We start from the raw sequence: 27,628 nt of genomic DNA, 5'->3' as shown, positions 1-27,628 counted from the left end.
GTAAGGTCGTGTGACACACTCATTTGAGGAAATGGCACTTCAGAACAAGCCAGGAATATTTGGGAAGCTGGACATTTTTTCTAGTGAAATCAGGGTGTCCTCAGAGGTTCTTGTTTGATAAGAACACCTGGGGGATAAATTAATTCCTTTCAAACCTATTTAAAACTAAACACGTGTTTTGCTTGCATCTTTTTGATAATCCAAGGCCTAAACTTTTGATGACTTGAGATAATGGACTAGAAATTCCCATCCTGCAATAGCTGCCCAGCTGTGTGCCTAGGGGATTTTTTTGTGGTCCCAAATTTGGTGGCCTTTGTGGAGCTTAGTCATATTTATGTTTGCTGTATAATATCACCAGGTGGCTTTCAGATACAGGAAATGAATTTCACATGAATCTTAATGCATTGGACACTTGCATTATGGGATTGATTTTGATATGTATGAAATCATGTCGTGTGAGAAAACTCAGAAGCAGGGTTCTCAGGAACACCCAGGCACTGGAGTTTGAGGTGTGCTCTAAAACGAAATAAAAGTTAAGGGAAAGAAAAGCATGAAAAACTGGGCAAAGCAAATATTTACTATGTTTTACAGAAGAAAAATTCCGTTTGAAAAAAATATTTGTTTTCTGCCATCTCTCAACTTGGTGACATGACATCTCTCCACATACTATTATTAGGTCTCATTTAAATGTTAGCTTTGTTGTGCAAGCATCTGTAAATACCCAGTCATTTCTGTCTTTTAATACCTATCCATAAATATGTTTGCTCCTTACACACCTTTTCTGGGTTTATACTACCATAATTATATTTCAAAAGTGACTGATTTGGTTTAGGAATTATATGTTGAATATACATTTTAGTTTAATCAAACAAATTTGGAATTTGTTTTTTTGTGAGTTATTCAGACTTCTCTAAATGATACTGAAATCTGTTTTTCTTGAAAATCACCCTTATTTCCTCTCTCATTGCAAATGAACAGTAGAACCAAAATAGTGTTGTATACCAACACAGAATATCAATTAGAAACAACAAGAGTGTTATTCTTTCCTATGGCAGAAGCAAAATTGGGCAATAAATGTAAGTCTTATTTATACCTCATGTTTTATTTTACATTTCTTTCCAGTTGTTTTGTACTAAAATTTATTTTTCCTGCTTACACAATGAAGACTAATCTATTTCTTTGAGAACTATTTTCGTTAGCTCTCCTTTCCTTTCTTGCAAGAAAGCTTCTCCCCTCCCCCTTCCTTTTATTTTTCAGTCTAAGGAAAATGGCTGCAGCTGGAAGAAGATGGTTGATAGTCTTCTCAAAATTTTCTCTGCAGTCTCTGAGTTTCAAGAGCTGATTTTAATTCCTGAATTAATTGTTTACTCCTTCTAAACAAAAAAAAAAGCTGTTTTGGTCCAAGTTTCTAATTGATTCAGTCATTTTGCATATTTCACATCAGTAAATCTGGGCACTAGAATCTAGCCACAAATTTACTGCTTTGGATATTTGTATCTTTCTTTTAATGAATCTTTTCGATTATGCTGATTTTTTCTAATTAGTTATTCTCATTTTCATCTAACTAAAATGTCAAACTAAAATTATAAGTGAAGATTCAGTTTATTTGTCTTATAAATGAATGCATAATTAATGACAGATTGAAAAATAAACCAAATTCACAACGTGATTCTAGTAAATTTTGCTGCAGTTTACTCTTTCCCTGATGATATACAAACAAACAGCCAAAATACTTCCTTGGCTTCATAAGCAGTCTTAGGGCTTATTTGCCAACAATTCCTAGGAAAAAATAGGCATATTATATTAAAAATTTACTATCATCTTCCTCCATTAAACAGGTGTTTATAACTCAGATGCTCTCAGGAATATTGCTCTATTTTGACTATATCAACTTTTAAGTATGTGTTTCAGTCAGTGGAGCTTTTGTATAGTTTGACTCGATGGAATTAATTACATCACACTGTGAAAATAAGGCTCAACTATTTTATGGTAGGTGTTGAAGAGGTGATGCTGAAAACCATGCTGTAGGTGCTAAATTCTACAGATATCTGACTCCATGATCAGCTTCACCTTCAAGATGAAGATAAAAAAGCAGTGAGGATTATGGTGTAATCTGAACTAACCTCTAAGAGAAATATACCTCCATAATACCATTAGGGAAATGAAAATTGTAGATTAATTCAAATTTTCCTGGTTTGGGTCTGATAAATGTTCTTTTTTATTGGCTGGTTGCTTTTGTGTGTATGTGTATATATATATTTTTATATATTATATATATATATATATATATATATATATATGTATATACACAAAAATAGATTTATTTATTTATTTATAGATACACATCTTAACATTGGCCCTACAAGAAAACCTGGTCAGGAAATTTGAATATGGTCTTGAGTCCCCTGGAGCACTGTGATCTGGAAAGTACACCTAGGACACCACCAGGTACCCATTACACATCTTGTGTGCAACTTGCTCCTCAGTCTGTATTTTTACCTTGGTAGTAATTAATCTTCTTTTACTACTATGACCTGGAGCTCTGGGAATTTTGGATTTGCCTTTGTAGCCATTTGTCCAGACAGACTTCCACCCTGCCAGCCTCATGGAAAGAATGCTTCTTTGTCTGGGAAAGAAAAACTGCAAATGGCAAAATCCCACCACAGATATGAATCTGGTATATCTCTGTGTGCTGATTAATCACAATTGATATTCTGAATCGTCAGGATCTTCAGCACAGGTTACACTTTTTGGTGAGGCAAGATCAGCAGGGAGCACAGGAAGGCTTTTGCAGAGGGGAGAATGGGATTAATAAGCAACACGAGAATGATGATTACCAAAGGAGGAGAAATGTTAGCTTCAAGGATGTAGGAAGGAGCCAGGATATGATGATGCAGCACCTCCTGCTAGATCCACTGCACACACAATATAATTTTCCCTCAGATGCCCGATGCTCCTACCACAACTTGTCATGCTGCATTAGTGGTTGGGTCCACTCGTGACCACAGGGTTTGGCTGATGACCTTTACTCACAATAACACCAGTAGCAATTTATATCCCTTTTATAGCCATGTTAAGGGGGTTTGCTGGAGGATACTGAAGCCAGAGAGATCCTCCCTGACAAATACTAGAGGCTTGTGACAAAAGGAAATAGGAAGTCTGTTCAAGACAATAGCTGCAGACAATAACAACAGAGTAAGAAGCCTAACTATATTCACTGCTTTAAAATTACTCCGTGAAATACATGAAGAATACTCTTAGACGTGGTTGTGGTTGTTTTTTCCTGAAACAGACCACAGTCAAAGAGCACCAATAATTACTGGTGGAAGTGTCAGGTCATGAAAATAGGTGCATTGTGATAAGGAGGCTCATACCAATATCCTATCTCAATGAAAACTCATTATTCTCCCTCTTAGGACTGTTACCCTAAAATGAAGTGGGCGAACCCTTCCTTTCAGTGTTATTTTATGTGGCTGAAGGATAATGACATCCCCAATCTACCTAAAGGTTTCTCACCTGCAAAACTCTGTGTCAGCTCTGAATTAATTCCACTGGGAATCCTGATGTCCTTTTCTTACTGGCTTTCCAGCTCCTTCCTCAGTGTATCCAGTCAGGACTAAGGAACCTTATGTTTTGGGGGCTTAGGGCTGCCATTTCTTCTTGTGGTCACCTCAACTAATCTAAATTATGCTTATTAGCTTTTCTGCAGTTATCTTGAAGCAAAATCTGCAGCTTGCTTGAAAACTCCAGCATTTCCTCTTGAAACTTGATAACTACATATTAGACCTGAAATTACCTCCTATCTTATGCTACAGTCTTTTCCAGCATGTGATTCTGCTTCAATGTCTCTAGGAACACATTCTTACTGAGTAACTGGTGGGGTACTTGATAATAAAGTGATGAAGAGTGGTGTTGCCATTACTAGTAGTCTTCCTTAATCTCCTCCTTGCTTAAAATGCTGACATCCCCGGAGGGGTGTTATGACTCAACACCAACGCCGATGTTGTCATGTCCCATTGACATCACTTGTACCCTCCCCTCTCCCAACACAGCACAGCCAAACTGACTGGACTGGATTCCAAACTGGAAACACCAGCTCAGATATTTCTCCAAGGAAAACTGTTGTCCTTAAAGTCTTAAAGAAACTTCAACAACTTGTCTGCACACACAGATAAGTGCAAAAATGAAGTAAGATCTATAAACTAAATTATAATATTTTTCAGGAAGAATGTTTTATTATATTAATAAAAAAATACTGTTGACTCTTTAAAGATTAATTGAGTTATGGGAGTCCTTTTATTACCATAATAAGGCAAGAGGCTGAAACTTCTAAAAGTGAAGGGACTCAGCAGTTTGTCTAAGTAGATGTATTCTTGTTCATTATTTCCCATTTAGTATATAACAAAATTTCTTTTCTATCAAATAGCTCAAAAATTGATATCAAGCAAGCATTATGTCATTAATATATCTAAATTCTGTGTTTTAAGTCTTTTGAGAAAGTGTATTTTTGCATTTACACTAGTGATTAATATTTTCATACCTGCCTAGGTCAATGTTAGTAGGGTTTGCTTTTCTAGATGCCAGAGCAGGAGAACAGTTTTTCATGCACAATAAAGTTCCACACAACCATGGAACCAGTAGTTCGCTACCAGGTAATCTACCACAAGGATGTAAATATATGGTATCTCTACAAAAAAAAAAAAAAAAAAAAAAAAAAAGTGTTTGTTCACCTCTCTTTGCCTTACGTACCTTAAGCAAAATCGCTTATGTAATACAAATGTCTGGTATCTTTCATTAGAAGAATTCAAACTCTCCCTTTTGACTAAAGAAAAACAGAGAGAGTTTAGCTTCCCAGTTTGAATATTTCTTTCAGTGGCAGTAAAAAAGCAAAAAAACATCCAACACATTTTGCTCACTCCTTCATATTCCTAAACAATATTTCTGCCTTAATGCAATTATGAGCTTTGTGCTTTTTATTTCATAGAATCACAGGTTTCCTCCATATATGTTGTGCCTTAGCTGATGCCTTTCATCATCCTTCCTTTTTAGGTGAGACTTACTGCCCATTGACTTAATTACAGCCTAATATATATATAAAATCAGCACAGTTCTTGGCATTTGTCCTCAGGATTATTCAATAGAATGCCTTATTTCAATTAAAAAAAAATAAATATCTTTCAAAACATTTCTGAAATTATTATTTCAGATTATAAATCAGAAATTATTTCAGAAAAGTAGTAAAAAGAATATTGTTTTTATTTAATCTAAAAGTATTTTTTCTGTGTCTAAAGGTAAACTTGTAATTTCTACTCCCTCTACAGTTAGTCAGGAACAATACATCTCTCAGTGGTGTGCTTTAATGAGTTACATTCTAGATATGCCTGATTCTCTGATTTGGTTATCAAGGGAATCTATATAGCCAGGTTAATATTAAAATGCCCACCTTTGGGTTACATAAATCCCATCCACAGAAATTAATGAAAGAACAACTTGATTTTTTAAAACTTCTTCAAGGCAGCATGATCTGCTGTTAATCTTTATTGAACACTGTATTTCAAAATCTTTTGGATTTCTCTTGCAGTAACAGACAAAAAATATAAGTGATCATTGAAAAATTCTGCTATTTATTAGAAAATCTCCTTAATAAATAGAGTAAATGGAAAAAATTTGAAATTAAATGATGCATTGAATTTACTATCAGAAGATTGCAGCCAGTTTTGACTTGCTCCCACCCGCAGGTTTAAGGTACCTTAGGGACACAAAGCCCAACCGAAACTCATAGAATTACTTCAAAGAAAAGCGACATTTGCAATTTTTCTCATGCATATAAAAGGCTGCAAAGATAACAAACCACGTGTTTGTTTGCTGAGTGTTCTTTTGCAACCATTGCTTATCTGAGAAAAAGCAGCTGAAGATTATAAAGTCCTAGAATTCCTAAAAGTAGGTGAGATGAAGGCAGCTGGACAGTTTCACTTTTGTTGGAGTATAACTTGAACACCAATTTTATCACTGGAGGCATGGCCTTTGTGCTCCCTTTGGAGTCTACAGGATCATGGAGGTTTAATAGGAGATCTTAGAACTTTATTATGATGACCAGTACCAAAAGCACAGCTTACCAGGTGCTATGTGGCCTGACGACAGGCAGATCTGGCTGCTTCCAGCACTGTTATGAACTGAAGGCTGCAGGCAGTTGTCCCAAGGCCAAAAGACAAAGCTGACAATGGCAGCACCCGTAGCTGCTTTTTTGTCAGTGCCTGGAGCCCTCCTCAGAATACCTGAGGCTGTGTATGTGTTGAGGTGAGGTCTCTGCCACTGCTGTTCCTTCTTTACCCAAAGGAATTGGGCTGAGAAAGGGAAGCTGACAGTGGAAGGAAACACGGACACAGAAAGTTTGATAGAGCAACTGTACAGTCAGTATTCTAACACCTCAACCACTTGCAAGCATGAGCATATGTCGTGGACAGCACGGATTTGAACATTTTCTAACTATATTGATTCCTCTTAAATGTCTGCTGGTGCTCCCTAGATCCCACAGAGAGGACAGAGCATTGCTCACTGTTGCTAGTCTGGCAAATACATGTCAGGGTCATGGCTGGGAAGAGGGAAGGGAGACAAAGGCTCGTGCCTCTGAGTCAGCCTTTTTGCCCAGCCCTCACCTTTCCTGATAAAAGCCCTGGGGCCACAATCACCTGGGTCACAAACCTTCATCATGTGGCCCCTCTTTGGCATACGTGCTCTTCTTGTAGTGACTGTTACCCTGAGCCCTGTGACAGCCGTGGCATGGAGTGGAAATGATGCCACTGGAGAAGATGTCTATCCCCCTCTGTGGGACCTGGCCCCTGAAAACCTGCTGGATTTCCCAGTAAAGGACAGCAAAATTGTCATCAATGCTTGGAACTATCAAGATCGACTGGGAGTGTATAAGAGCTTACTAAATGCTTCAGCCAAATATTTTAGTGCCTTTGGATCCCAAAACAGTGGCAATATTCTCTGGGGATTACCACTGCAGCATGGGTGGCAATTTCGTACAGGTATGAATTATTTCCTTAAGATGCTGGATTAACAAAATGTTTACCAGACCTGCTTAGAGGCTTCTTTTCCAAGGTTTCTGCCTCACAAGCCCAGTATAGCTTCAGATGTTGTAAACTTTGACAGAACTGCCAATTTGAAAAAGAAATGCTGAGTGAATACCCTTACCTTAGTGAGCAATAGCTATTAAAATTCATTATAAGAAGAGGTCATAATCCAGATTTGTAGCACAAATGGGCAATATTTCGGCTAACTAAAAATCTTTGGAAAGGCACTCCTGGTTGCTTCAGTTTATGTAGAAAGATTTCAGGGCACTCATTCTACAGTGTTGTTCTTAAATTGCTAACTAATAGGCTTTTTTCTTAATGTTTCAAGCTTCTAGAGGTAGTTTGAGTTTAATTTCTAAGACAGATATTTGAAAGTCCACATCTCCCTCTGAGAACTTATTTCCATCTATTCTTCATGATCAATTTAGAAGTAGCCTCCTTATTTTCAAAATATGTTTTTTACAAAAATCAAAGTTTTTTTTCTGTTTATTGGGTTGGTTTTTTTGTTTGCTTGTTTGGTTTGGTTTGGTTTTGTTTTAAATTATGTCCAGATTCTAAGGGTTTATCCCCTAAAAGTTGGTTGTTTAGTGCAGTCACTCTGGTTTGCTTGTTGTCCCTGCCATGGGAGCAGACACTGGAGCACGTGTGAAAGGTCCCTTAAGTCTAAGGCTGCAGTATCTTATCAGGGGCTTTATCAGAGAACCCATTCTCTCATACGAAGACTGCTTCATACACAGCAGTCTGTGTAGCTTTCCACTCAAAGCCAGACTTGACTTGCTTTGTTCTAGCAATCTGAAAAGGGGGGAAGAAGGAAGTAAGAGTCAACAGAGGTTTTCAGAATCTTGTGCCTGGTGGTAACTAGGGGTAAACAAATGCACCTATCTGCCTGTTGTTTTCTTTATTGGATGTAACCCGTAATTACATGTGGTGGTAGTTTGGGTGACACTTTAGGTTTAAGTGAAGATAGACATCCTGCAGCAGGTGGTGAAGGAAGGCTGCCAGCATTTAGCCACACCTAATGGAAAATTTACTCCTAAGTCAAAATGTGGAAACAAAGACAGTAAGCAAAATCCAAGCAGGAAACTAGATGGCAAACAGAGAACAACAAAAAGAATTTGGTTGGAGTTTAGGCAAGTTTTTTCCTCTTTCCCTTCTTTCTGTATACCAAAAGAAGAACAGATAAAAAGGATGGCTGGTACAGCAGGAGAATTGATCCAATGTGTGGCAGAGGCAAAGATGACTGGGTGCAGCAGGTACAGTTGAGTGGTGACCTTCTGGGAAGCAGGAGTTGTGGAGTATGGCCTCATCCACAAAGTAACGATGTGCCTTGTTGCAGGGACAATTTCCAAGTAGAGGCGAGGGACATAGTTTGTGAGGAGAAGATTTGCCCTTGGTCGCATAGACAGGTAAAGATGTACTGTCACCTGCTAAAGAGTCATAGGACTGACACTTAGAAAAAGGAGATATATTTTTAAATTTACATGACCAGAAGGTTAAAAAAATACAAAGAGGAGAAATATCAAATAGCTGAAAGTAGTTTTACAGTAGGAAAAAATGTGAGAAGTTGAAGGATAAATGGATAAGGGACAAAGAATGACTGTAATTCTGGTGCATACAGTAGTGAGGTTAGCAAATGGCTAAACCTAATCCAGATAGGCTGTGGAATAGAACAGTGAGGAATGACTGAAGCATTTGTACATCAACATAATAAGCTTGGGCAAACAAAAACAGGATTTGAGTTCATGGTGCAAGACAACAGAACTTTGAAAATATTACACAATTTGTGGAACAAACATTTATGTCTGGTACTGAAAGTTATGTTACTGAGAATATTTTTATGGATATGGTTCTTTATGAACCATAAAGAACAAGTGAAGCTGTTACTTAATAAGAGTGGTACAAAGATTTGTGATAATCCACTCAGGGACATAAAATGAAATCAGTAATTTGCCTAAATTTACAGCAGAGATGAAGATCTTGAGACAGCGTGGCTATTAGGAATGAGATTGTGGAAGCAGAAATTGTCACTTGGGAGGTGCAGCTAAACTGAGAGTCCTACCTACACTAACTGAGGAAATAGGATAGTCTCTACCCCTACTTCCCATCCAGAAGTACAAATCCAGGATCAAGAACTTTAAGAAAGATTCACATGGTATTGTATGTCTGAAGAGCAGGAAAAGATGTGTCTGTATTTAGGAAGAAAAAAGGAGATAAGGACACATATATTTATTTGTCTTATATCAGCAGTAAACAAGACATTAGAATAAGTACAGAGGAAAGAATATTTAATGACACGGAACTAGATAGAAAAAGGGATAAAGCACAGGTTATGTGAATGAAAGGTAGATTGTGTAAGGCTAATCTAATATTTTCTTTCATGCTATGAGTGTTTGGTTTTTTTCAAAGTTCAAAAATGCATTTACTCCTTTTGTAAAAGCAAAGCTTAGAATGAAAAGTTTTAAATGATACTTTACAAGACAAGGGAACTGCAAATCTGGTAAACAAACACCTGAAGGAGAATTTAGTGATAACAAGTACAAAAGAAGTCTACAGCTAAGTGGAGGATGTGCTAGAAGTTCTTCATCAGCAAGATAAGAATAACTACATTTAGCACTTTCAATAACAACATTTCCATAAAAAATAGTGGAGAAATCTTGCTGATGAGGTTGCACATAACTACCAATAACACAGCTGGGAGGCACTGTCAATACAGATTATCTAGGGTAGATCTGAAGGCTGAAATAAGTCATGTTAAGCACAGGGAATAGGAGGGAGCAGAGACAGCACAAATGGTGTGGAGACCTATAAGTGCAGTTAATGCTTCCAGCTCCGATTTCTACATATCTTATAATTATCACTGATACTGCCTGGGAAATCTTCATTTTCCCGAAACACCAAGGCTAACAATATTTGGTACATATTATATTTCATGTACAATTATTTTGCAACAGTTTTGTCTTCTTTTTCTTCTTAGCCTTTATCCTTCCCATTCATCCCCTTTGCACACCAGTGATCTATTGCTGCCTGTTTTTTAACAGTCTCTGTTGAAGTAAAATCTTGAAAAATCGAATCTTTCTGTAAATATTAAAAAATATAATAACCCTTAAAAAATGGGTTGAACTGCAACCCATTGCAACCTCATCATTGCAAGTTCATATTCTCAGTGCTTGGCAACTGAAAGATACAGGTTTGAATAGCTAGCATGCCCCAAAGCACAAGCTCTGCCCAGTCAGCTAGGGAGAATAATTAGGATAATTTGTATGCACATTGTTCATGATCGTCTCTTCTTCTTGAGTAAAAGTATCAGAAAATTTGGTTTGGTAATGAGGTTTAGTTCTAATCTGACAGAAATGACACTGCCATTATTCAGCTGTCTTGTCAGAGAGCAAGTGCACTGCAGGGCAGATTTTGGGAGCTTCTGGAATAGGTCAAGTCATTGCACAAGGCCACGATAATAGCATGTCATGCACTTAAAGCAGACTTTCTGACTCTCTGCATGACAACACTTAATGTACACATATGGTATTCTTTCAGGGCTTATGCTATTTCTTCATGCCACGTGCTTAAAGTAAAATATTCTGTCACGAATAATTGTGAAAAGTCTTGCATGTTTTCTACAGCTAGATGCTTGCAAACTTTGCTAATCAGTTACAACAATGTTTGCATGCTTTGCTTCACAGTAAGGCCATTTTGTCTGCATGATTAAACTGGAAGTAATTCTATATCACACAACCCAATTAGATGAGGCAATTACTAGCACATTTAGTTTGTGCTGTTTTGCTCGTTAAGCAGCTCTCCTGAACTAGCAGCCCTACATCTATTAGAAATGATATGCATGTGTTCATGTCTGTATGTGAATGTATGTTTATATCTCAGTAAAAACACTGCCATGTCACGATTTCAAACAGTTCAATAAATTCACAGAATACATTTACAGTGAGGGATAACTCAAACTGTAAAACACAATCAAATTACTATGCACTGAGAAACTCAACCACTCTAGGAACAGTAGTTTATGGAGCAAAGCAACAGTAATTGTTTTGCTTCTCTAACCAAAAGTCTGCATGCTTTATTCCCTTATATTTTTTAATCTCAGTGGGATTTCTTGTGTGAAAAGTTTGAGAAGTATTTGTTGTATTATTTCATTTGATTCATTCAGGTAGGTTAGCAGATCATTCTGGTGCGACTTCCTGTGGCTATGAAAACGGAGAACTCATGTGCCAATCTGTAAGAAGCTGGTGGTCCTGTAAGTACATACTGTCACACTGTTCTTCTCCAAAATAAATTAGTGTCCTAGAAGGCCATCTCAAAATATTTCTTCCCCTTGGACTTCTCTACTACATTATAATTTCAATACTATGTAATTCTCAAACACGTATACTATGTAAATTACAAACTTGCAGCAAGACACCTAAGTTTGAGTGGGTAAATGAAAGTTAATTGGTTTTGAATACTTACTTGAGGAAGGAGAAAAAAAAACAAGTTTGCAGCCTTAAAACTGCAAATATTTATGTGAAAATATGTGGTAAACACCATGACAGGCATGTGTATTTGTAGATATTTGTAGATATTTGCAGTTTGCAATTAGTCTAGAACAGATTTCTTCAATTTAGATGCTTGCACTTCAAACTAAAACTTTGTGAGAAGATGTCAAGCAGGAATTTTTGTGGTTCTTATACCATCCTTGGTTCTTTTCCCCATAGCATAATATCCCTTGCTCCCTCAGCTTCTCTGATGTCCTGTTCTAAGTTCCCCTTTTCCCTAGACCTGTCAGCAGGTTTGAGCAAGTGGCTCTGTCCCTTCTCTGCCACAGGAATATTTTTCCTTCAGTGGCCGTTTGGATTAAATTTCTGGCTGTGAATCAGCAGTTAAATGTGTATATCTTCAAGTGAACAAAGACATAAGCATAGAGAAAATTTAAAATGTAAATCTAGGGTAAAACTGACTGATACTCACTCCAGCTTTAGGTTTCCCTCTCTGTGTTTGGATAGTACTAGATGCTCTGTGGAATGGTGTCCCACACAGTGTCAAGTAACAAGAGTCACTGCATAGCCCTTTGCAAGCAGAGGACCTTCCTGGAATAGAAACCACCACCATTGCCTTCTTGGTGTTTCAATTGCTGCTTTTCATTTACTTCTAAATATTGCATGTTTGCATGATACCCATTTTGTTGACTCCAGAAAATGTATATACTCAGCTTTGATTTATCCTATTGCAGCAAGAGCACGCAAAGAGTATTTGAGACTGTATGGAAATGTCTCTTAGTGTTCTGAGGATATGAATGCTTTCAGCTGGCCTTCAGAGCAGCAGTCTCTGGCACAAGTAGTCACATGAAACCAGGAATGAGTTTAAACCAGAAACTCACATTTAATATATCTCAGGTGTATGGGATACTAGCTGCTTAAGAACATTGGGTCTTTTTGCCTAGAATAATATTCAGTATAGTCCTATCCTGCATTGTTTTCTGCCCTCTAAGTCACCCAGGCAGGTCCAAATATATAATATAGGCAAGAACACTTAAAAGTATATAAGCACTTTGTGATGTGAAATCAAGGTTTCAACACTTCTCATGAAAACTGTACAAGAAGCAAGAGCCAGTTCAGCAATGAGTCTCAGTGAAATGAGTCTTCTCATCACTTGAGAGTTTTCCTTTGCTCTTCTGACTGGCCATATATTTCTTCCTGAACTCCCAACCAGGTTCACATTCAGGAGGTATGTCACATGAGACAAAGGATTTCTCTTTATATATAACCCTTTATATTTGTTCAATCAGCACCCCCAGGGACGTCAAAGCCATTGTGCCTGGCCAGCCTGTCAGTGCCCCATTATGGGGACCCCACTGAACAGTCCACTCTACTGGGGCATGGTTTGACCAAACTATTTATGGTCACAGACCAACAATGTTCCCACTTGGAGTTGGTAAATATTTCCAGTTTTGTCAAGTATGTTATCTGCTGTTGGCCACTCCTCCCTTAGTGCCCCTGAAGGACTCACACTAAACAGTCTGAATAACACACTTTATTAACAAACACACTGATAGCCAAACACTGTGGCAAGTTAAGGTTCAGAGATTGCTGTCGATAGTAACTGATTGCAAAAATGAATTTGAAACAATATATTGACCAATTCTAATCACCAATTAAAGCTAGCTAGAGAGAATAATTTAGCTTGCACAGAATGAGGTTCTTACCCAATATGCATCCCTATAGGGAAGAAGACAGGTTCAGCCTGTTGATGGATCCCAGAAGTTATGAAGGAGCCTTCTCTGACCTCCCTTCCCACTTTAGCTATATTTGCATTACTTCCTTTGAGGGAAGAGAAAAGGTAAAATTACAGTTGGTAACATTTCATGTTGATGTGCTGCTTGAGTCATTAGTATATGTAGAATATGAAAAGCAAGTTGTATTTTTGAGCTAATGAAGCAAAGAACAGCTTCTGGTTACCATCTGGTTCATTCCTTTGGCTTAGTTCCCACTAGCTGCATGTTTTTAGTGGAGCATAACCACTACACTGCTGTGTTGCTCCATCCCTTGTTTCATATCTGCATCGATTTCGACAGACCATGGCCACAGCACCTTCATGCTGCTCCATCCTTTTTTTAATCTCATACTTAGAGCAATACACCAAGTTCCCTCAGTATTCTTGCTCCTGAGGTGTGCAGACCCAGTCCCTGCTGAACTATAGCCAAAACACACACATTGCTTCTTTGTGAACTTTGTTTTGTGACCTTCTCCCATAAGGGGGAGCAATGGCTTCCCATTAGGAGGACATGGATACATGGTAGGTGTTCAGGTTTTGATGATTTTGGTCCTCAATGTTGGGATTTTGTGCAAAATATCAGCGTAGTCCATGGCCCTGAGACCAAGTATGAGCAAATGACTTCTCAGCATAACAGCTCAGAGGAACCCACTCAAGAGGGAGAACAACTGATCCCCAGGCTTTTCTTCACTCAAAACTATTTAACTTCATTTCTACAAAAGGGACACAATTAAGAGGAGAACTTTAAATCCTCCTTTCAAGAGAGTAATATCAAATAGCCCTATGGTGTCAAATCTTGTCCCCAGTGAGAACTGAGCCTCAGTTTCCTACATCCTGGATCTGACTGCTCCAACTTATGGATCAGACCAAAGAAAGCCATCATCAAAAAACAAATCTAAACAGATAAACTGAGGTAATAGACAAGCAATTTTCAGTGAGTAAAATATTTTTTAGAAGCAAAATTATTATTTATTTCTATAGTAAAATATCACATTTTCCTTTCTCATAGGTCTAGGATACATAGAAGAGGGGTTTTTAATGGCAACAATACTTGTGGAATTCCCCTAAGTCTTTCTATACCTAGTTCGCAATTAATATTTGAGAGACTTTTCTTGTTCTGTCCATAACAACCTACAAATATCTAACATTTTTCCATTAGATTTTTTTTTCTTTCCTTCAAAGTAAAGCATAGTGTAAGCTCATACAAGGCTCTTAAAGGAAAATGCATAAATGAACATTACAAATCATATCTCAATCAATATGAGTGCCATCATTATTACATTTCAGCACATATATTCCACTGCTGAACAGAGTCGTATTCGTGGAAATTTGAAACAGTTGCATTTAGTGTGGGAGAGAGTTCATTTTTATATGTGGGAATTTTTCATTCACTTGTGATTAACACCTCCTAACTTTTAATTATTGTTACAGGTATGAATTACTATCTGGCTATTATACCCTTTCTGGGGGCAGTGGAGGCTGGCCTCTTTGGGGAGCTGCCATATGAGATAGAAATATTGCCACCAGAGGAGCAAAAAGATGATTTCTGTTACAGCGTTAAAGACTGCTGGTCTCGCATGCCCAAGCTCATGGATGACTGGAAGGCCTTTTTTGAAGTAAAAAAAGATTTTTAAAAATTATACCAAAATATTAGCTTTAAAAACTATTGTTACTGTCATTTTTAAGATTCAGAGAGCTTAGTTTGTTTTCTAGAGCAGCTTCATATAAAAACAACAAACAGAATAAATGGAAAGTATAACAGATAGTAAGTCAGAGATAAGTAGGACATGATTTTTACAAGTTATGGAATTTTTTCTTCCTTTGAGACAGTTCTGTATTTTGACCTCTGTTACAAGACATTGTTTTATATTCAAATATATTTGTATTCTTCCAATACTGCTTATGTTAGCAATGCAAAATAAGCCTGTGAGATGGAACACTGCCCTTAAGAAGTGGCCTTTGTGTGGTTTTATAAGGTTCATTTATTTCTCTAAACATCTAAAAACTTGAAAATGCTGAAGCATCATTCAGAAGGACACCTTTTTATGCAAGTAGATATTCTCCTTCCTCCTCACTCAGCTGTTCTCTAATCCCAAAGCTGACAATATTTCTTACTCCATAGATTTAATAGCTATTTTTTATAGCTAGACTATTGCAGTCAACATTTTTTATTGGTAGTCAAATGATTGATAATGATCAGAAATGTTAAACTGTAAGTCTGTCTTGTGAGTGAAGGTAGATGGTTTAAGAGTAAGAGTGGATTTGTCTTCATAAGATCATTTTTCCCATGCATTACATTTCAGAAGTTATTGTAAAATACTGACTTCTCAAGTAACCATAATGATAGCAAGGGTGATTTTCTTATTTTTCTAAAAATCTTCAGAAAGTTTTGGTCAAAAGAGTATAGACAAGTTTTCAAGGAGTCGCCTATTTCAGTACTGAATCTTCCATGGCACTCAGATATAAAAGTCCACTGAATTTTTGTAACCAAATACTGAAATTATGTGGATAAAACCCTTGCAATGTTGAGGTCGAAGAACAGCAACTACCATTAACTATTCAAATGCAATTTCCTTTAGCTGTCAAACTTATTATTTTGTGAAGTATGTGCTTACATAAAAAACAATAATCGGGTTTAAACCTCCCCTCTCATTCTCTGCCTTTTTTGCTCCCCATTGTTGCAGTATCTGTTATCTACAGAACACAAAGCTCTGAGCTCTGCCAGCTTCTCCTCCTTCAAACTGGATGATGCCCTTGGCCTCATGTGGAAGGCACACACCACCTCCATTGCCTACGCACTGCCCAAATTCCAGGACAGGTAAGGGAAATAGATCGGTGCCCATGGAGGATCTTTCCACCTCCATGCCTCTTTGGAAGAATGCTATCCTAACAAAGTCTGCATGAACTTTTGTACCTTAGGCATCTACTCTTTAGGCTCTACTCTTCCTTCCACTCTCTCAGAGTGTGGGGTGACCACTGAGAGACGGCTGCCCAAATCATGATGACCAGTCAGGCTCTGGGCTTAAAATGAGATGCTGGTTCCCCTCTGGGAGCCAAGGTCTGATTCAGGAGCTGTGTTTAATCTGGGCAGAGGCAGGGTTGCAAGGAGAAATTAGGTATAAAGCACTTAAGGAGGCTTTAAGTCCCTGTGGCACTGAGGCCACTCAGGATTTCATACTGAACAAAAACATTTGGGAAAAATGATCAACTAGTGTGTTCTACAGCAGAGTTCAGTTATCTGCCACATTTTTTATTTTCTTCTCTTTCAGCTTAAAATATCTCTCTGGTCCAGAAGCAAATTTTGGTGAAGACTGGGCTAGTGCTGTAGATTTCATTGCTGCCACACACTTCTCTACAGACTTCCCAACCACAAACAACTTCCAGGCTTTCCTGCCCCAGAGGATGCTTGTTGAAGGAGATGTCATCCCATTCATTAGTGACTTCAGTCCAGAGCAAAATAAGGTCCTGGTGGCAATGAGAGCTCTTCATAGAGCAAATAAATTAACAGGTATGAGCCTGGCTTACAGACATCTGTTGTCCATAGATATTTAATAACTTGTTCTCTCTACATATGAATACAGTGAATGTTTGATATAAAGCAGCATAAACGCATCTTAGAGTGTTACTTAACAGTAAAACGGTTAAAAATACAACCATAAACAAACAACACACCAGACAGCAAATGCTGGTGGGATAACAATGACAATACGAGGGATTTCAGTGTGAAAAAAGCATTTTGGGAGCAGATGATCTTACTCTTTCCTTTCCCGGTTTTCACGGGCACTTTGAAAAGAGAGACTGTTTTTGTGTTTTGAATCCAAAACCATTAAAGCTGTAAATTAAATTATTAGACCAGTTGAATTAAAAAAAAAAAAAAAGGCAAATTATCATGAGCAACAGTTTTTGCGTCCACAAGTGTTCTGATTTCAATTTTGGTTTTATCTCAGTCTTTGATTTAACAGAGATCTGTACAGCAAAACTGTATCCTTAGACAATGCTGGCTTCATCATTTTCACCAAAATAAGTCCTGCATCACCATCCAGTGGTGCAACACAGAATTACACGCTCCTGAGGATTCAGTTCTTTCATAGATACTGCTGGGTCGGCTATTTTTATTTGACCTTTATGAAGCAAAGTTATTTTGAATCTTTAAATGAAAATAGAATGTAAAAATACTGAAAAATTAGTGTGCCTAGCTACGGCATTTGTGATGCTTTTTTTCCATCTGTACATTTCACTGAAAATTCTCTCACCATTTGTATTTAAAGCTGAAAATGATGTGAAGTAAAGCTCTTCCGTGCTACAAAAGAACATACTCCCATCACAGAGTGCTTCTCTCACATTTTCACATAGTATTATTCTTTAGAATTTGAATAAGGGTGAACGGATCTATCTCCTGCCTGGCAGTCTATGACACAGTTCAGGGTTTCTTGACATACCTTCAGGAAGGGAGAGGAGCACAGCAAGGAGAAGCATGACCAGAAGGATAGGAAGGAGGGAGGAGAGCACCAGGGCAGCACATCAGGTGAGGACTGCTCTGCAGGGAGAGAGCAAAGGATGTATGGATGTTGAACACTGTAAATAGAAGGAAAGAGAGAGATTAAGTTTCATCCAGGTGCAGCCATAATGAATTCCATAGCTGAAATCCCTTGCTTTGCAGGGGAGAGAATTCCCTGACTTTTCTCTAAGGGATGAGCTTTGAATTCAGCTGAGAATTAAATACCAGCTAATTCAGCTGATTTGCAGATCAGAAAAAGGAGCTTTAAAATAAATTTGATTGTGCCTAAATCCACAGCCACAGCAGGGGCCTGAAAGACCCTACCTTAGTGCTACAAAACACAGGTAACAAAACACTGTTTTTGTAGATGCTTTTAAATACATCATGTGAGATACAGGGTTCTTCACTGGAACTGCCAACTTCAATAGTAGATAGAAGGTCTTATTACCTCCTAGGATAGGATCCTGTCCAACCCAGAGTGAGACTTGATTTCTTCATCCAGAATTTGATTGCCCTGAATTTTTGTTTAGTTGCCCCTGCTAGTCCAGCAGGAACTGTATTGAGAGAGTGTTGTGCTGCTTCTAAAGCTTTTCTATTCATGGACTGTCAGATCAACTTTTTATGCTCTGCCCCCCACTGATACCCAAAGGCAGAACAGGAGGAGAATAAATTCTGTTTAGTTTTCACTGGAGTTTTTTGCCCTCAGCTTTCCCCTCTATTCACTCTAAAGATTGTGGAGTGAGGAGTAAGCAGAGACTGTCCTGCAAACTGGTGCTAGCGCTAGGCTGGGTTGGCCAAACCACACTTCATAGAGAGCCCGTGCTTATCACTTGGACAAAAGCATTAGGATCATTTGCTTCTTTAGCTTGAGGTCTTAGCTGGCAGAAAGTGAACACTGTTTAGAGTGGAAAGGAAGACAGGCTTGATTACAACGCCCAGGCTGCTGCTCCACAAACCACGAAGCTGTGCGCCGGAGCAAAGACCTTCCCATAAATCTTCAATCATTTCCACCCGCACCACTGGTGACCAGGGAGCAAGCCCCGCTGTCTGTAGATACAAAGGGTCCCGAGCTGCATGAGTGGTCTGCGTCTCCCTGCACATTTGTAGGCAATTATCAGCCCATCGGCCAGCTCCAGCTTTGTCTCATTTCACTGTCCCCAGGAGCGCCGAGCGCGCTTTGTCGCCAGACGCGCGCTCGGTCCCTGGTGTGCCGCGAGCTGCATGCGCTCCATGCTAATTTGACAATGTTGTGTTTCTTTCCAAGGAGGATTGCTGCTGAAGCTCTGGCAAAAGGCTATGTCCACCGAAGAAGGAAGAAAAAAGGGACGAGAACTGATTGAAAGCTTGGCTTCGAGCCAGAAGCTCGAACTACTTGACCTAGAAGGAATTTAGAATTATTTGGAAGGAGATGATTTGAAAGTTCCCTGTTCCTTGAGAAAGAGCGGTTCCAATGTGGATTGATTTAATCTTTTAGCAGACATGTGTCTGGTAATCTGGCCTTGGTAATTTCTTACAGTAGGATTTCCTGAGTATCCATGTGTGTCTCTCTCTCCTATAGAATCAATACTTTTAGCCTTAATTTTCCTAATTGTCTAGTTTGTTTAACTCAATTCCTTATAAATAAAAAGCCTCATGGAAAAATATTACTTTACTACTTTTTGTGACTTTATAAATAATCTATCATAATTGGAGACAAAAGTAAAAACAGGCAAAATATATTCTGTTTCAGACTGGGGATTTTTTCCCTCTAGGCAGGGATCCCACTAGATATGTAATTACTCAGGTCCTTGGTGGTCTAACACGATCATGAGAAACTTTTCTCTGACGTTCTGGTCCAAAAACAATGCCTTAACTGTTTCCCACCAAAGCTGTTATTTCGCAGAGCAGCTGCAATCAAACTGGAAGTTTTCAGGCTTTTCAGATTAAATACTTGAGTGCAAACAGATTCCCTTGCTGTGCTGCTTTGCAGCAAGTAAATGTCTCACATGTTAGAGAAGAGCCAGTACTGAAAGAATTTACTCTGTACCAGGTTTTATATGATGGCAGAGATTTCTTGTATTTAATTCACTTCACTTCAAGAAAACTTTGATCTATATATCAATTTATGTGATAAAATAACATAACCTATATAACCACAGGTTGCTTTTCCATTCCCCCGTGTCTAATCCACTTGTTGCAGTGTGTCACATGTTGGATTTGATTACTGAGGAAGTAATGTTTGTACTCCCAGTGCCTGGAACACTCAGAGCCAAATATTGATCCCACACTTACCTTCGGGGTGATAACACACATTTGGAATCAGTTAAAACTTGAAAACAAGGTTGTGAGGAGGTGGGTCAGGGGTCCTGCATGCAGACAGGGCTTGAAGTTTCTTGGGAAAGAAGGAAATGAACGAAAGATGTCTTTGCCAAAAGCAGTGGGCTTGGAACTAGATGACTTTTAAGGTCCCTTCCAATCCAAACCCTTCTGCAATTCTATGAAAAGAAAATTCTTTCTTTGCATTCCATTTTCCCGGTTTGATTTGTCCTTTTTTTCCCAAACTTGCATGATATTTGCACTGTAAATTAAGAAATAATTATTGTCACATTGAGCACTTAAACACCATTCTGTCCTTTAATGTCCCAGGACAAAGATGTTAATTATTCATTGTCATTTAATGGATAAACTCTTAATGTACCATCATTAGCTAGCAATTTTCAAAGGAAATACATTAATGAGGTATAAGAAAATGTGGGAGTTTTTACCTTAATTACTTGGTTCATAGATCACAGTAATTAGATTCCAGCAGACTTTAGATATCCAAGAGTAATCACCACAGCTGTCAGCTGCTAAAATATTAAATTAGTTGTGCTCCAGAAAAGTTTTAATTTTTTTTTTACTTTTTCTGTGATTAACTTAGATTTAACTTAAGGTGCACTTTGAGAAAACAAGAAGAGCCATTAATACAAACTTATAAACTGCAAACTGCTGCACTTGAGAGAGCATTTATAAAGCGCATTTTTAAAAAGTAAATTACTCCTTACCTGAATTTATGAAACACTAGGAAATAGTTCAGAATTTTGAAAAGAGTCATCTTTCTTAGTACAGCATCAAGCATTTATGTATTTCATACACTTTGTCCTAATCCAACAAGACAACCAGTTAGATAAGGACTTTAGAAATTGGCCAATGAATGCTCTTTGGAGGAATGTATAAAAGTTTAGACAAAATATGGGATGGGGGATTCCTACAAGTAGGGTAGAGCCAGTTATCTTGAGATAGAATAGATACATCCTTGCAGGAAAACGTCTGAGTATCAGAAACTAAACAGAAAGAAAAGCATGAAGAGAAAGCTGCAGAGGAGTGGTAGGATGGAGAGGAATGGGAGAGCACTGAAGGAGCCTGCTTGCTAATAAGAGCTAGCAAAAGCTGACAAGTAGCTAAGCAGGGGTTTGCCCAGCGAGAAGGGCTCACAAAGCATAAGGGTTTTTTCTTGCTCAGCATTAGTCTGGGGTTTGCTGCTCTATTCTCATGCCTTTTACACATGTGGTCTCTCTACTGAGGAGTGCCTGGCATTAAGTAGGGGTAGTTCCTATTTGACAGAGGTGGTGTTTAAAAAAAGCAAAGGCACAGCTGGCTTCTGAAAGCCAGGGTGTTAAACTTCTGTATACACTTGCAAATAGCAAACCTAAGGGGATTGGAACAAACAATGCTTGGAAGTGAAGAAGGGAAGTTAAGAAATTAAATGTGGTACATGATAAAGGTAGAATATGTGATAATAAAAGCACACCAGAAAGAGCCTGTCCATCCTCAAAACTTGGAGAACAGTGCTGAATACTGTGCAGTCCCCTCTCCACAGCTCCTTTTAGGCAGGTCAGGCCCTTATTTCTGAATGCTGTGCAGTTTTCAGTGCCTTTGTTACAGGAGTGATCACATTTCTGAGGAATGGTCAGAAGTGAGATTCTTGTTCTTGTCCTTGTCCACATATTTGTAACTGGGCATACAGCTTCTGTGCCTTACCAAATTCTGTCCTAAACTTACATCACAGAAATATGCAAGGGCTGACCTTTCCACCTGTTCTGCCATAAGGGGAATGGGAACCTTGTTCTTCTCTAGGAAAAGTACCTGTGTCTTCACAGAACGGCAGACAGATGTCAGCAGGCACTTCTTCAGCTTTCTTAGACATCAAGACATGGAGCTTACAGGGCAAACACCCAAGGAAGTCATTAGCAAAGATGCCAAAAAACTCTTTTTTCTTTCAAGTAGAAATTAGACTTCTAGGTTTTCCCTTCCCTATGATCCCTAATCTATGGAGAATTGGGCGTTCCTTTCCAGCCTACGCTCTCTAATGAATAATAAAGTGTTTGGGTTTTTTTTCTTCTGGTGGGAAAAAACACACCTGGCAGGTGTGGAGGGAAGAGCAAAAACATTCTTGCCCAAGGCAGCCTCTTACGTGGCAGATAAGACGTTTTGCTGGGAAGCAGATGTAGATTTGGACTCTGACAGATAAAAAACAAAACTAACCTAAGTACTCTAACTGTTGTGCACAACATTAAAACCCTCTGCATTTCCCAAAGCCAAATTGTTCAGTTACTTTCTCTGACCAAGGCATTTTGCCTGCCCTCTCAGCAGGGTGTTGGAGGTTGTGGACCTTCAGTTTCTGCTAACAAAGGCAGTGAGATTCAAGATGATGGAGACCTGTTATAACATTTCCGTCTCCCTAACCTCAGTGACCCCAGGAGGAGCACGTTGCCTCTCTGGTTTTGATATAATTGAAAAATATGAATATGCTTGAAGATATGAGTCTAAGCTCATTTTGGATTTAATTCTCTATTTTACAATGAGACACAATGGCCATGAGGTGTTTTAAGAACAATGTGCATGGCATGAGCTGCTGCAGCCAGGGGCTGCCAAGGATCCCTAGGAGGATGTAGGGGAGCCTGGGGCTCTAGACCTGCCTAACTGCACCATCTGGAAAGGGCTGTTCAGTTGGGAAGTGTTGACGTGGCTTAAAATGGGGTTCAGAGGATGAGGAATGGAGGCAGAATCATGCAAAGATTTGTTAGAAGACATTTTTACCTACTTAAAACATAGCTAGAAAAAAACACGATAAATTTAAAAATATTTTTTAACTGATTCATGCCTAATCAAACTCTCCAGGACAGAAAGAGCAATACAATAAAGTCCTTAATATCTCTCACTTCCTTCTGTAAACTGTTTGTAGCTGTGGGAAAATTTGCATGAACTGTTTGTGTGTGTTTGCAGAAAAGGGCTGCAGCAGGTATGGTGGACAGATAGTGGCAGTATAAACCACTAGTCCTTCTGGACTAGTAAAGTCGTTTCAGAAAGAAAGGCTCTTTCTACCTCTCCTTTTGTGCGACATTAGGTCCCAAAATACTAACAGATGTGATCCCTGAACCTAAGAGAGTAGGCAAGTGAAATAAGAGAGAAAAAGGAAAAGAGTCTTTTTGCTGACAAAGTAACTGCAGTGCCCCATGTGGGGCAATCCTGAGCCCTGCTAAGACTCTTCCTCTGCACCATGAGGACCAGAGGAATTACAAAAAGTGTGGTGACTTTGCAAGAAAGGAAGATCATAATGTCTGAGGCTGCCCTGGGAAGAATTACTGCTTTCTGAGGCTGATCTGAGCCTCTGGCTGCCAGCACTGCTGCATCCAGAGCCTTAGGGACAATGTCACAGAGGACATGGATGTGCAGGCATTTCTTAGATCCTGGTGGAATCAGCCCCTTGAGACACCGTGCAACTGTTTCCACATACGCCCAAATGTTAACAAATACGAGGAATTTAAAGTTACATGAGAAAATTAAAATGGTCAGACTGAGCTATCCATCCTGGTACCTCTCTCTGGACGGGGCTGGCAGCAGTGGACTGGGGCACGAGCAGCAAGTGCAAGGCAAAGGCAGGGTAATTCCTCTTCCTACTCAGCCTACCAGCAGCTGGCAGTCTGCACTTACATCAGGCCCACACGATTTAGCAGTCCCAGAGAAAGAGTTGTGAAAGGTTATCTTAGAAAATACAAAAACCCAAGAAAAAAATACAGAGTAAGTTTATCAAAGAAATCTATTATTGCAAAGCACAATAGATGCACACTCCCAGCACACAGATACGTTAACAAAGGAGGAAAATTAAAAAACAAACAGCAAAACCTGCCACTAACACACAAAGTAGAAGCAAGAGAACATTCTCTTCAGAGGCTATCAGTTTTAATATGGTGTCAGGAAGTTGAAAGTTTACATGGTAAAGGTGCATCAAAGTCTAAAAATGTAAAGAAAACACTTGGACAGCTTAGAAGGAATAGGAAAGATATGATACCTTTTAAGTGAAGAGATAGCAAGAATAAACAGTGGCTGGCTTCTTATTGGGAGTGTTGCGGCAGATAAGTGTTCCTGTGGCACATACCATTTAAACAAAAGAGTTTGGGCATTTAAATAAGTATGCAGGGAGAAGATTCTTTTTATCTTCTCAGGCACAAAGGCTGGATATATAAAAAATGTGCATGTTGATCATCCAAACAGAAAATGCTCTCTCACTAAGGGCTTATGCACACACGAAGTGCTGTGGAAGCAGCTGCTTCTGATCAGGCCCTCAGTGAGAACACACTGGAAGCACTTCTTAGCATTAAAAGAGATAAGCCTTTAAGCTAACAAGTCTGTGCAAAAGCTTATGCCAATCTTTTGCAAAACAAATATCTTATTATTTAAATACACTTGTATTCTCTTCAGGCATAGCAATTGTGGCTGGTGTTCAGCTAAAAAACGGCTTTCCTTTCCTGAATGCTGTCTTCTTGAGCATTAATGTCTGGGAGTGATAACCATGTCCCTCAAGGATTGCCATGACATTATAGCTTTGTCAAACATGTATTAGCAAACAGTATAAAATCACTGTGGTCATCTGTATGCCGTAAGGGAATCACAATATTTATCAAGTCTTTAATATCGAACACAAACCTTTTATTAGGATCTTACTTCATGTCTCCTTCCTCCCCTCTGCTTTACCCAACAAGACTGGATGTCCTTTCTTCACAGCACAAGACAACATCATATTCTCTCTTCCATCCAGAACTGAATGCAAATGGCATTGTCACACTCTGTCATGTAAACTGAACAGCCAGGATAGTATCCATTTCTGTCACAGGACATGATACTGGCTCATGTGCCTGAGGAAAACATATGGGAGACATCTCTGCTACTAATATATTTACAGAGTTCATAAAACTGCCACCTTTACTCAGAAAAATGAAACTCATTCAACTCATTCAACAAGAGTGACAGAACCAGGCTGATTACATGAGAGGTTCTATGCAAAGAAGAGAAATTGCTTCTTTGGAATTTCCAGCAATTTCCAGAAAGGCTGATAAGTCTTTGGGTTTTTTCACTAGGTCTCAAATGCCAAAGTAGAATATCTGAAAGAAGCTTGGGTTTGTTGGGTAAGTTATTGCATCCCAATTGTTCACACCCATCCTAACACTCATAGCAACTTGAGGTCACCATGTTTATTTCTAGGCTATCTGAGCCTCTCCTTGTATGTCAGACTCTCCATGTCCTCAACCATCCTCACGGGCTTTTGTAGGACTCACTGCAGTATGTCTGCATCTTTCTTGTACCAGGAAGCCCAGAACTGAAACAGTAGTGCAGATGTGGCCTCACCAGGGCTGAGCAGAGAGAAGAATCGTCCTCCCTCTACCTGCTGGCACATCCTGCCACTGCAGTCCAGAAGGCTGCTGGATTTCTTCTCCTCTTTTCTTCTATAGAAACCTGATACTTTACTGAAGGAATCATGGTAGTAACATATCACACCTTTCAGAAATCCAGCAGATGAAAACACACATTCAGTAATAAAGTAAAAAAAACAGAAAAATACAAAAAACATTTATTTTATTCAAATACCAGGTTGTCAAAACAAATGGGGCCGTTTTGAGCTGCCAAAAGAGACATACAGATTTTTTAAAAAATGCTTAATATGTATTTAAAATACCCACAAGAGATGTGGTAGCTACTTTTGTACACAAGCCGTATTAACCAGTGGTATGCAAAACATTGCATGCTACATATGCATGGAATCAAAGTACTCTGAGCAATATTCTCAATACTTAAATTGTATGCAATTTTAATGAGGATGAACATTTATCTTGAATAAATTAATGTGAGACAATATCAAGAAATCCTAAATTAATTTGCATTAGTGAAAATTAATCATTCAGTAGAATTTTAATAGACAAGTCTGAAGACACTGTCTGCTTGAAAATACTTTTGCTTTAAAGTATACTAAGGCATTTTGGGAGTTTTTGTTTTTTAACTCCTCAACAGAACTAACATTAGGGTATGTCCAGGCTTTCTAAACACACTCCCTTTCTCCACCCTGCTGATTTCTGGATATGCCACTCTGATTAAGCTGCTGTTGACTCTGTTGACAGTGTGTTTATACATCTGTTCTTGATAGTTTTCCCTGAAAGTCAAATCACTGCCAGAGTGTTATGCACCTATACTAGGTGGATACCGATGGCATGGACACTAATCCTTCAGATCCAGCTTCTGTTTACTATTTGTGCCTGCATTTTCAGCAAATTGCTGAATATAATAGCTTTAGTGTGATTCCAGATATTAACAGGACAAGGGGTTATGGAGATGCCAATGCTACATAATTTAGGCACTCCTGGGCCTCGTGAGAGGAGTGTCTCTGCTTTCCAGGATAAATTACATGCTATGCAATGATACTTCTTGTGCTTCATTCTTCATGTGAAAAAGTGGGAGAATCTGGTCATTTCCAGTTTTGAGCCTAAACCTGAAGCACGTAAGACTGGTTAAAGAAATGAATGTTCCCCTTAAACAATCATTTATTACCCTCTCCTTCTCAAAAAAATCGTCCAAAACCAAAACCCAAAGGAAGCAACCATGCAGCTGTTTCAGTAAGGGATGCTCCTTTTGCATATGCCCTACAGAGGTTGAGGAAATAACCAGAATTTCAGGTGCAGTAAGAATGAAGGATTGGACTTGGCATCGTTCTCTGAATTCACTAATAAACATGTACAGAAGAGCTTTGTCCCTTCGAGGGGTCATGAGACATTAGCTGGTTTGACTTCTTATTTAGGACAAGTAAGCAGTTTAGTTTTGCAGAGGATTATTATAGCTAAATTACAGCCCTGTATGCTCTTCATGAGTCAAGAAGGACACTTCCATGAGCAGCTTTTTCTTACAGTTGTGGTCAATCTTGATGTGCAAAGGACACAGCTTCCTACTTGTTTCCAATTGATTTCAGAATTATTTTCCTTCAGATGTCTCTGAAAACAAACAAGAGAAAATGACAGGGTGAAACGGGAAATTTTATATTTGGATTTTAAAATTGCACAGGGAGTACAGGTGAATGAGCTCTTGAGTCAAATTAATGGCTGCGAGTTAGGGCTTGTCTGTACCATAAAATGGTTTGTCAGTACAATTACACAGCAATCCAAAGACTACAACAAAAATAAAGCTAATATATGACTCCAACACAGCTATGCCAGCAACTTTGCTTAAGTATAAAGTATAAGTATGAAACTCTTACCAGTAAATTTTCTTTTACTTGTAGAGCTTATGCAGTTTAGGGAAATATTTAACCTACACCAGGCAAAAGAGCTCATTTAGCCAGTATAAACTGTGACTCCATCAAAAAGTTTTCCTAGTGTATCTCCAGTGTGATTACAACCATGGTACCTCCTGTGTCATATTCTGGTCTGGCAGACATAGTGGAAGAGATGCTTTCCTCTTAGAGAGAGGCTTTCCAAAGGATGTGTCCTGTGACTGATGCAACAGAGCTGCAGGC

The 27,628-nt window shown here is 38.7% G+C and overlaps 2 protein-coding genes across 3 annotated transcripts in view; one reads left to right on the top strand and one right to left on the bottom strand.

The window, feature by feature from the left end:
• The first annotated feature begins 1,033 nt into the window (after window positions 1-1,033).
• On the top strand, window positions 1,034-19,475 carry C3H6orf58 (chromosome 3 C6orf58 homolog). 2 transcript variants are annotated; one of them, XM_088161846.1, is made up of 7 exons: window positions 1,034-1,076; window positions 6,747-7,031; window positions 11,236-11,322; window positions 14,766-14,950; window positions 16,019-16,152; window positions 16,604-16,842; window positions 19,097-19,475. In XM_088161846.1, the coding sequence occupies exons 1-7, from the start codon at window positions 1,049-1,051 to the stop codon at window positions 19,222-19,224; spliced, it is 1,086 nt and encodes a 361-aa protein (XP_088017972.1). In that variant the 5' UTR covers window positions 1,034-1,048; the 3' UTR covers window positions 19,225-19,475. The 2 variants fall into 2 exon arrangements, with proteins under 2 accessions (XP_088017972.1, XP_014729765.2); XM_014874279.2 differs by lacking the exon at window positions 1,034-1,076 and having other exon boundaries at window positions 6,695-7,031.
• A 6,246-nt stretch (window positions 19,476-25,721) lies between these two features.
• Window positions 25,722-27,628, bottom strand: part of THEMIS (thymocyte selection associated) — a 62,210-nt gene continuing 60,303 nt past the window's right edge. Inside the window, exon 7 of the mRNA XM_088162836.1 lies at window positions 25,722-27,107. Within this exon, the coding sequence (XP_088018962.1) occupies window positions 27,098-27,107 (10 nt within the window). The 3' untranslated portion in view covers window positions 25,722-27,097. The remainder of the gene's footprint in view (window positions 27,108-27,628) is intronic.

This window comes from Sturnus vulgaris, chromosome 3 (genome assembly GCF_052056855.1).
Source record: "Sturnus vulgaris isolate bStuVul1 chromosome 3, bStuVul1.hap1, whole genome shotgun sequence".
Classification (NCBI taxonomy): Eukaryota; Metazoa; Chordata; class Aves; order Passeriformes; family Sturnidae; genus Sturnus; species Sturnus vulgaris.
The sequence above is the reverse complement of the archived record's forward strand: the minus strand, read 5'-3'. Positions and strand labels throughout refer to the sequence as shown.